This window comes from the organism of the source record quoted next, unplaced genomic scaffold, assembly GCF_019419815.1.
Source record: "Pyrus x bretschneideri cultivar Hongxiangsu unplaced genomic scaffold, Pyrus_bretschneideri_v1 Contig1, whole genome shotgun sequence".
Taxonomy (NCBI): Eukaryota; Viridiplantae; Streptophyta; class Magnoliopsida; order Rosales; family Rosaceae; genus Pyrus; species Pyrus x bretschneideri.
The window spans coordinates 4009253-4020263 of record NW_025999390.1 but is presented as its reverse complement, the minus strand read 5'-3'; the positions used below and the strand labels follow the sequence as shown (position 1 = coordinate 4020263).

Below are 11011 nucleotides of genomic sequence, written 5' to 3'. Positions count from 1 at the left end.
ATGTAGAATGAGATTTTTGAAATGATAATAACAATTTCCTATCAAAAATGTCCTAAATTTTAAAGTTCCGTTTTAGACTAATAAATGATGGAATTCAACAAAAAAAAAATGCCCCTACGTCGAGGTGAACTCCACGTCTTGTTCACTTCATTGTTCTCGTTGAAACGGCGAATCATGGGTCCAAATTGGACATTTGCCCAAATTGATAATCTTTAGGCCTTGTTGCCCGTTTTTCATCTTTTCAATTGTTCTTACATCCTTCCAAGCGAAGACCCAAATCGCACACCAAGCCCAAATCTACACTGTTCGTGCCTTGTTGTCGATTTTACGTCTATTCAATTGTTTCTTGATCTTTATAAGTGAAAAAGAATACAACTAAAGAAGCGAGAATAGATTGGTTGCGAACTCACCGTTCTCAAAATTCAAACCTAAAATCTCTCACTTACAAGTGAAGAACAATACTACTAAACTGTAATATTAAATCACATTTATATCATAAACTTTAGTAGGCCGAGTTCATTGGCAGTCATACACACCAATACACCATAATAACTTTAGGCTTGCTAAGATTAATTCTAGCCACAAACACTCCCATAATAAAAATTCAACAATATTACACTAATGTATTGCACACATTGTCGATATGCTTCCTTTAAATCCATGGTCAAATCGAACGGCTTGAATCTGACTAAAAGCACAATGTATTATGTATGTAATGCATAAATGTAAGGAAGACGTGAAACAACTTATTCCCCAGACAAGCAAAGCTATCAAGGTTTGAAACCGGGAAAACTAATAGATTCGAAGTTTGGAAAAACCAGAAAACGGAGACCTGGACAATAGTGAACGGAGAGGCTGCTGCTTTCACGAATATCACACAAGCATTTCCCGACCGGCAGACTCTTTCTGCAAGCTTCTTCTCAATTAAGACAAGGCAACAACAGCGACCACAAAAAGTTTATGGTGCAACAAAGAATGTCCTGGAGAGACAAAGATCGGAAAATATGAGTAACACAACTGATAAAACTTTTTAGGCTCAGCATAGCACACCGCATATTAGCAGGTGATATTAGTAGTCAACATTATCTTGTTACAGCTTCAGTGTGAGACTCTATTCTCCATTCTCCAACAACCACAATAGAGAGTATTTGGATGGTACTCACCATATACATTCTTGCGGTGAATTGTGCTCCTCTGGAAACATCAAATGGAATTTTCGGGGACCTATTACAAAGAAAAATACAACGTGCATGTCAATATTCATGTCAAGAAATTTAAAAAATGGAAGATTGGGAACAAAAACTTACCATTTCAACATCGTCATCGTCATCGTCATCACCATCAACAATGCGACTATAAGCAGAATTAAAATACCCAACAAATTGCTCCGGTAGCGGTATTCTTTCCAGTTCCGAGGAAATCTTCAACTCAGGGCAATTTCTTATAAAGAAAGTTTTTAATTGTGGGAATTTGACAATGCAATTTCCAGAGCAAAAGTCTTTCAAACTCGGAAGACTTGAAAGTTTCAAATGTAGCAACCGGCTAAAAGCAATCTCATTTCCTGCTGCATCTTCTCCGTCTGAAGTTTCCACTATTTTTATCATTCTTTTACAATTCACAAGAGTCATTTCTCTCAGTTGCATCAACGTTTTAGCAACCGAATAGTTTGTTAATGACTTCAATCTATGACAACCAATCACTTCCAAAGTTGTTAAATTCTGGAAGGATATTGCAGATGTCACTAGATCCTGTATTCTGATACAACCCAACACTCTTAGAATTTCCAAGCTCGGAAAAACCGGGCATGCCGGCGCAGAATTCTCTTTCCAAAGATGCCTTAGCCAGCCCGATCCTTGAATCTTCCAAGGACTTTCATCTTCCAAGGTAATTTCTGCAGATCTACCTTGCTCATGTGAAGTCTTCACTTCAGAGTATGGAGCACGAAACACGACAGATTTGAGTTTGAGAAAGACCTCAGCTGGGAGTAGGTCGTCACAAATCTCCATAGTGCCATCCAAGACCAACTTATCTAACTTGGGGAATGAATCCTGAAATATATTATAGATGGATCAACAATGAACATTAAACAACATAATGAGTAAGAGATCGGTTGTCCAATTAATTTTTTTGACAAGAGGGGAATTTCATATTTGCTTGAATAAATTCGGCGAAAGTATTGTTACCTTTTCAATTAAAAAGAGAGACTGTTTAATCGGAGCAGATACACCACCCAGAACATGTTTCTGGAAACTTGAAAGTTCAACAGACAAAATGTCCAATTTATCACATCTGCGCACTATCAATTCTTCAAGTAACGGCCACTTGGAAGCATGTATTCCCGGATAGAAACACTTAAGTTGGGGCAGCTCTTGTAATTCAAAATATACTACTTTTGGGAACACAAACTCGGGCGTTGTTTCCACTCCCTCTACCTTGCCAATGATTTCCTCAATTCCAGGACAATACAAAATATATTGCAAATTGCTGCACTGACGTATGACTGCCTTGACTAGATTTTGAGCAGATGCTTCATGTTTATCCTTAGTATAATCTCCTCTGCACAAAGAGCCTGGAACATGTTGGTTGTGCCATATTGCCGTCAACTTATTTAAGCCACAGATGAAGAGTCTCTCCAACTTTGGGAACCCAACCTACATTCATCTTATGGAATTGTTAGATCTTTTTTCATTCAAGTGAACATATTAGACAAACATAATGATGAAAGAGAAATGATAGTATAATATTTCACCTTGTCGTCAAAAAGAAAGTACTGTACAACCGTCTTCTTCAAGTCCTCTTTAGTTTCTCTGCGGACTGTAATGCTTTTACTCTTAGGTTTGTAGATGAATGTCTCCAGTACATTACAATTCACTATTTCCAAACTTTCCAAAGATGGAAACTCGATATAATTTCCAGAGCAGAATCTAGAGAGGATTTGAAGATCTATTAGCTTCAAATGTTGTAGCTTACAAAACATGCCATCTGCATTTTCTTCACCATATTCTTGTGTCGAAACTATCTCTTCCATCATGTGACATCTTTTTACCTCAAGATATTTGAGTTGCACTAGACTTCTAGCCGTGGAAGATGAAAACAAGAATCTTGAGCCACATTCATGCACAATCAACCTCGTTAAGTTTGGCAACCCAACCTGCAGTACACACTTCGGGTTTAGAAGAAGACAATTAATGTACATCAATTAATGTTACTAGTCAAATGCAATCCAAAATTTTAGAGATCAAATTCCTGTAATTCAGTTACCATAATATGGCTGAAGATGAATTTCATACCTAACCTAATAAAAGTTTTCTTTATGAGGAAGGAATGATTTGTATATCGAACGTCTTTCAACATTGGGAACACCACTAGATCAAACAATGCTTTTTTGCTTTGATGTTTATATAAGAAAACTCTTCGAATAGCATAAATGTTGGTTACTATCTTCCCTGGTTGACTCATTTTAATCATTTCGATATTCTAAACTTATAGAAGGACGACAGGAAAAAATAATGAAATGCAGAACTGCGCATTCTATAAAATTCTGGATGATAATTATAGTGTAAAGATAGAAAGAATTTAACATGAAACCAGCGATGTACCTTCTCATTTATGATGTATGTAAATTTAGCAATGTTTTGAACATAGAGGTGTTTCAATTGCTGAAAATCTTCACTATCCGACTGGAATTGGAAGTCGTTCTCCAACCCATGCAAGTACAAAGCTTCAGATCTCTTCAATAGCATTCTTAGACCATCGTCCAATTCTTGCCTAGTCGTGAGCTTGAGCTTTAATGTGTTGAGGGTTCCATCCATACTGTCCCATCTTCCATATCTAGTGGTGTGTCGGAAGTTGAATGTGAGAGAATAAGGTGAATGTGGAACAGTGTAATTGGTATCACCAATTGATATATCATATATTTTCAACTTGTCAGAGAATAAGCCCCTTGGCATAATGCTAGCATCCGGAATATGTACAGCTAATGCCGCCAGATGAGGCAAGTCCTTCAGCTCCAAAAGGCTAGCATTACTTCTTTCTCCGGTGACTCCTTCAGCCACCCATTGGTGGAAGCTGTTTCGCATTCTCAAGTCTTCTAGACTATTCAAGCCTGATAATACATTTGGTGAAATCACTTTAAGTTGATAGCAACCTGTCAAATCCAACAACCGAAGATGAGTTAATTTCCCAATTTCTTTAGGCAACTCCTTAAGATTAGAATTGAGAAAGCTAAGAATTTCTAATCTCGTCAGCTGTCCAACTAGAGCTACGTCTCCCAACACGCAGCTATCCAAGCACAATGTCCCAAGATTTTCTAGGAGCTGAAGAGATGAAGGTAGTGATCCAATATCCAGTTTAGTTAAATCCAAAACTTTTAGTTTTATCATCCCTTTAAAAAAGGTGTCTGGGATTTCCACAGGGTCACCACCATTACAGCCCAAAATAAACATCTCTAATTCTTGGCATTCGAACACTTCAGGAAGTCTGGGGACATTGCAGTGAGCCAAAGAGATAGTTGTGCACTTTTCGAAAAAATCCCTATTATTAGGCCATTCTTTCAGGTCACCTCCAGATTTTCTAAATAAAGCGCGATGATCTTTGGATGCAATCGCGATAGCAGCATTGTGTACAACATCATGCATTCTGATATATTCATCACCCACATTGTCTAATAATATTCATCACCCACATTGTCTAATAAGATTTCTGTGAGAGAAACAGTGTAATCGGTATCACCAATTGATATATCATATCTTTTCAACTTGTCAGAGAATAAGCCCCTTGGCATAATGCTAGCATCCGGAATATGTACAGCTAATGCTGCTAGATGAGGCAAGTCCTTCAGCTCCAAAAGGCTAGCATTACTTCTTTCTCCGGTGACTCCTTCAGCCACCCATCGGTGGAAGCTGTTTCGCATTCTCAAGTCTTCTAGACTTTTCAAGCTTGATAATACATTTGGTGAAATCATTTTAAGTTGATAGCAACCTGTCAAATCCAACAACCGAAGATGAGTTAATTTCCCAATTTCTTTAGGCAACTCCTTAAGATCAGATTTGAGAAAGCTAAGAATTTCTAATCTCGTCAGCTGTCCAACTAGAGCTATGTCTCCCAACACGCAGCCATCCAAGCACAATGTCCGAAGATTTTCTAGGAGCTGAAGAGATGAAGGTAGTGATCCAATAGCCAGTCTAGTTAAATCCAAAACTTTTAGTTTTATCATCCCTTTAAAAAAGGGGTCTGGGATTTCCACTGGGTCAACACCGTAACAACCCAAAATAAACATCTCTAGATTTTGGCATTCGAACACTTCAGGAAGTCTGGGGATATTGCAGAGACCCAAAGAGATAGTTGTGCACTTTTCTAAAAAATCCCTATCATTAGGCCATTCTTTCAGCTCACCTCCAAATGTTCTAAACAAAGTGCATTGATCTTTGGATGCAATCGCGATCGCAACATTGTGTACAAGATCATGCATTCTGATAAATTCATCACCCGCATTGTCTAATAATAAACAAGAGTCTTTAAGCTGTTTGATCCACGAATGCAATGCATTGCTTGCTTGTTCCAATGAATGACGGTTCTTAAACAAACCCAAACCCATTGCATATTTAAACAAGTCCGACAAACAGGCGTCTGACAAATGGGCAGAGTTGAATGAGGCTACGCCAATGAGGATTCCACAAAGCAAGAACAATGGCTTAAGTTTACTGTCCAATTGATTGAAACTCCACTCCAGAGCCGAATATGCTTCCTCTGTTGACTCTTCACCGTCAAACGCTTTTAGGCATGTCAAGGCATCATTCCATGCATGCAAAGTACTATTTCTTAAAGCGCTTGCAACTGTGACAACTAAAACAGGCAAACCTCCACATTTTTCAGATACTTGGATTGCTATATCCCGTATAGCAAGATCTTTAACAACGTCGCCTGCCTTCTTCTCAAATAAACTCCAAGTTTCCTCTGCGTTTAAAACTTCAAGCCGAAACTCTTTTTGGGGTCGCATCTCTGACGATAGAAACTTTCGATTTCTGGAGGTCAACAATATTTTGCAATTAGACAGACATGGAATTCCCAGAGTCTCCAAATCTATTTTTTCCCAAATATTATCTAAAATTACAAGAACCTTCCCGTCTTTTATCCTGCTGCATAAATGAGGTGCTCTTCCAGCCATAGTCTCGTTTTCACCAACTTTCATGCCTAATTTCTCGGCAATTTCTTTTTGAATTCTTTGCAGGTCTGGATTTTTCACATCACGAACCATAACTGCATCAGTGAATAACTTTTTTGCTATAGCTTGCCTAAGGACTTCTTCCACAAGTGTGGTTTTTCCCACACCGCCAATTCCGTACACCACAATCAGATCAGTACTGGGAGATCTCAATTCATCCATTATCTTCTCTAGAGTTGAAATCCTTGAAACAAAGGCTTCGTAATATTTGGTAGACACGGTACATACCTCTTGTGGGGGAACATCATATGAAAAATTGGTGAAGCCTCTTTTTTCATAGAGTTTAACAGCATCCTGTTCCAATTTTTTTGACTTTCTGCTTAGCTGGTAACGAAGAATAAGATTAGGACAAAACCCATGGAGACAGTTCATCTTTGCTTGGATTTCATCTGTCCACAATTTGTCTGCCTCTTCGGTGATCTCATCCACTTGTTTCAGCCAGTTCTGTACCTCGCTTTCGATTTGTTTACCTTGTCTTTTAGCTTCATCAACCTTATGCTTCACCCCCTCTCTAGCAGAAGTTAATTCATTCACTTGAGTTTGTAGATTCTGAATGCTGCTTCTGCAATGAGTAAGGTAGCCCACTCGGCGTATAGCTGGTTCAATTGCATACTCGGCAACTTTTCCAACAATTCCAGTAACAATCTCCATGCCTGTCGAATATATACAAATCAAGAAATGGGTAAACATGATAGAATATTGTTTGGTGTTACCTAGCCAGTACTAGCTTCTTATATATAACCAAATCTACTCGCTTCTTAGACATATTGAAAGTTGAAACTATACGTACATCCTTTACGTGCATGATGCAGTTTTGATTGGCCAAAACACTCTCCGATCAAGGGATGTAAAATACCATCTTGACCGAAAAATGTAAATAAAAACCTAAATTTAGGTTCTGTACATCATTATGAACACACACATAAATACGTGTGAGAGAATGCTTATAAGTAAGAAGTTTTAGATGTGGTAAAATTACAATACTATCCTTATTTTTTTAAATGAATAATTAAAAATCTCTTAATTAGTAGGGACATTTCAACCTTAGTATGGATAAATTTTGAAAAATTTATCATTTCTAGGATTTCATTAAAACTAGATTCAACTCTTTTGTAAACACGAAAATTTTGTAGCAAATGCAATAAGAACACATGTACAAAATAATTGTATTGTATTAATTTGAATGTAGGGTTACAATATCTTAACAACTTGCTCCTCTGATTCGATCTTTGTAAATGGAGCAAATTAAAAATAAATCTGAAAGACGTACCGCATTCTCTACTCTGTTTGCGAATGAGCTGGATTTTTGCTCTTCAAATTGCTTTGCTTCGAACAGAATATCCGATCCACTTATTATCTCACCAAGACGAAGACCAAGACGAAGACATATACAACTGTAAATGGCCGAGTCAATGGTACAAAGTGGGAACCACACTTAATTATTGGTGCTAACTTTTTTTTTTTTTTTTTTTTTTTTGGACAAACAATTATTGGTGCTAACTGTATAATGCAGTTAATTTTTCCCGAAAATCGCAATAAAAAAAATGGAAACTTTATAATTTTCATGAGTATCATGTCGCTTGTTAAAAAAAAATAAAAAATATCCTGATCTGATTTTATGTTTTATTAATCAACCATTATAAACTTTGTTTTTTGTGATCGCCATCAATAATCCAGTGTCGACCGCAAACACTTATGCCGTGCTTGTGCTGCTTATCCACTGTAAACGAGCGCTTTTGCCTCGTGATAGCTCCGCAGCTTCCGTAATCTGTCCCGTGCTAGACATTGAACATCGTAGCGTAAGCAAAACCACATATAACTCTATCCAAAATTAACAATTATGATTATAAATAAGAGGTTTGAGCATCGACTTTCTCAAACAACAAATTCCATACTTAATTATGACGAAACGTGATATATTGAACATAAAAAACCAAAAATAGCCTTACCCTAAAATCCACTAGCAAAGTGGAATCATCCGGAATTGATAGACTTCAAAATTTATTATTGAATGATGAACAATAGCACTTTAATTAAAGAATTAACAAAATACCGAAAACATCCAAAAATCTTAAAACACCAAAAAAAAATCCTAAAATCTTAAAATCCAGTGTTTTGGGCTAACAAATGATGATCTTTGGGGGAAAATGCCCTTACGTTAGGGCTAACTCCCTCGCTATTCTCTATGACAAGGTGAATTACGGTGAAATGTGCTTGTAAATATCAAGAGTTTTCCAAGTAAATTTGTGTAAAAAGAAAATTGTTATCAAACGAGCACTAAACTACAAGTAAAATTATATGTACTTCGCTAAGGTCAATTAGGAAAAATAAGCACTTCGCTAATTTGGATCATGTGAGACTCTTTTTTAAATAACTAAATCTTGTTTTGGTATATGACGAGATTTGGATCCTGCTTTCACTAGGGTAATTCTCTCTAAGAATTATTTAGAAATAATGTTCTTTAATTAAAACAGAACAAAAAACAAAGCAAAATGAAGCCAATGAAGAAGATTAAATGACCTAGCTTTGTCTCTTTTGGATCATTTGGAGAATGGAGACTTTAGCCTTGGAAGACAAAGCTAATTAGTAAGTTTGCTTCTTGTATTTAGTAACAATAATTGAAACCAACGTTCAAATCGTGGGATAGATAATATTAGTGAGCCATGTTGATAGCGGTTGGACCCGTTAACTAATTAATGAGCTTCGTTTTGTGCTAACTCTGTTAGTTGAAGAGGTTGTGTTCGTGCTTGATTTTTCTAGCTGTCAGTTTAACAAGTCCTATTTTGACAATAATCAAACATATGTTGTCTTACAAGCTATAAGAATGGGTCTGCATAGGATTGCGCTTAGACTCATTTCCAATCTTATCTAGTCTTGGTCACCATATGAGTCCGTAAGGTTCATGTGACTTTCTTAAGGTTCAAGAGTTGATGAGCCAAGGTAAACATGATTACAAACTGGTTACGACTACTTTTAAATTTATTAAACACTTTCACATGGAGCGCATCCAACATGAAGTCAGATAAAACCAAAATACAAAGAAATATTATGTTTGTGTAAATTACGTTTTGCTAATAACGTGATCGATCCGACTTTTCATGCCTAATAAAAAACAGAAAAATCTGAGCCATGGAGAAACAAATATTATGGTTTGATTCAGCCCAATATGACTGGTTTGGACCGAGTCCTACTAGCCTAACATGAGTTGACCCATATCCATTAACATTCTTATCAAACCAATTCAAAGAACTCAAGATTTTCGGCAGCCCTGATGGCATTTCATAAATAAACCCCCATACCCACCTGCTTCAAGCAACCACCACAATTCATATATATTTAAAATAATTTTTTTATTATGTTTCGGTGTATCAAATACCCTGCAGTATACTAAAAAATCTTTTAAAACATGTAGGCGTAACCAACTACTTATCTTGTTTTATGAAGATGATGATGCATGCCAAGTAGTAGGTTGGAGTTTTAAAACTTTTAAGTCAACCATTAAGGTTTAATTAACTATAGCAAACCAACTACAAATTATTATTTACGGTAAACAAACCAATTTCTAAATTTGGTTAGTAAACAAAACAATAACTGAAGGCATTTCATCCAAAAATTAGAGGGATAGACATGAGAAGGTGGAGGGTGGGATTCCCATAAAGAAAGCTGCAGAGGGGGAGAACTGGAAAGGGAGGAGACCCTCAGGCTCTCAGATCGAAGTGTCTGAAACCATTTGCAGAAAAGTTACAAAACGACATCAAAACAATCACTGCACCCCTGCTCCCCTCTCCTCCCCGTGCTATGGTTCCAATCACACTACCACAATCTCTGGTACCGTGACATATGAGAGAAAAAAGCACATCACGTGGGTTTTTTTTTCTTCTTATTTTTAACGAAAGATAAAAGCAATTTTAACGGAAAGTATTAAGTATTGTTCACTTTAATTAAAAATCATATTTTTACATTAAAAAAATCAATCTTTTTATTATTTACTTTACTCTTTATTTTGTTCTTATCGTTAAAACTCAAAGTTTTTAAGTCATTTTCATTAGTTTCCCTAAAATAAAATAAATATAAATAAATATGTGATTTTACAGTACTCAATGTCACGTTTGTTTAATGAAAAATCATATTTTTACACTAAAAAATCAATCTTTGTACTATTCACTTTACTCTTTATTTTGTCCTTATCATTAAAACTCAAAGTTTTCAAGCCACTTTCATTAGTTTTCCTAAAATAAAATAAATATAAAGAAATATGTGATTTTACAGTACTCAATGTCACATTTGTTTAATTTGCTCGGGTGTTACTTTAATGTTATTAACACTAAATATTATGAGTGTTTTAGTTGTTAAATTTAACTTTCACAATTATTCGATCTTTTACTTTTAATTGTATTCATTATTTTTTGTACTACATGATGTTACGTACTATTCAAGAAAATTGTCTTCTTTGTTCAAAACCTTGTCACAAATTTCACAAGCTTCAAGAATTTGATTTGTACTTTACGAGAAATGTTGGAGTACTGTCACATATTCACGCGTAATAAGTAGTATAATACAAATACCATTATAATTGATATATCATGAATTTAAAGCATAATATTACACGTACGGTAAGTGATTGATACACGAGCATTGCAATTGTTACACGCTGAGAAAAATCACTTCTATTTTGGCTCGTAATTTGTTAATGCGATAATTAAGCAAGAATACGATGCGCCTATCTCGTTGCAGGGTGTGTTTATATATTGGAATATTGGACTTAATGCGATCATTGGGTGTGTATGT

At 36.0% G+C, this 11011-nt stretch overlaps 1 protein-coding gene across 1 annotated transcript; it reads right to left on the bottom strand.

Moving 5' to 3' along the window:
- Nucleotides 1-465: 465 nt before the first annotated feature.
- Nucleotides 466-7635, bottom strand: LOC125475465 (probable disease resistance protein At4g27220). Its single transcript, XM_048580212.1, has 8 exons — nt 7494-7635; nt 5488-6876; nt 3600-4663; nt 2750-3151; nt 2184-2651; nt 1308-2048; nt 1164-1224; nt 466-980 (listed from the first exon to the last, which is right to left on the bottom strand). Exons 2-7 carry the CDS (start codon nt 6872-6874, stop codon nt 1204-1206), a joined length of 4083 nt encoding a protein of 1360 aa, XP_048436169.1. The 5' UTR covers nt 6875-6876; nt 7494-7635; the 3' UTR covers nt 466-980; nt 1164-1203.
- Between the last annotated feature and the right edge of the window lie 3376 nt (nt 7636-11011).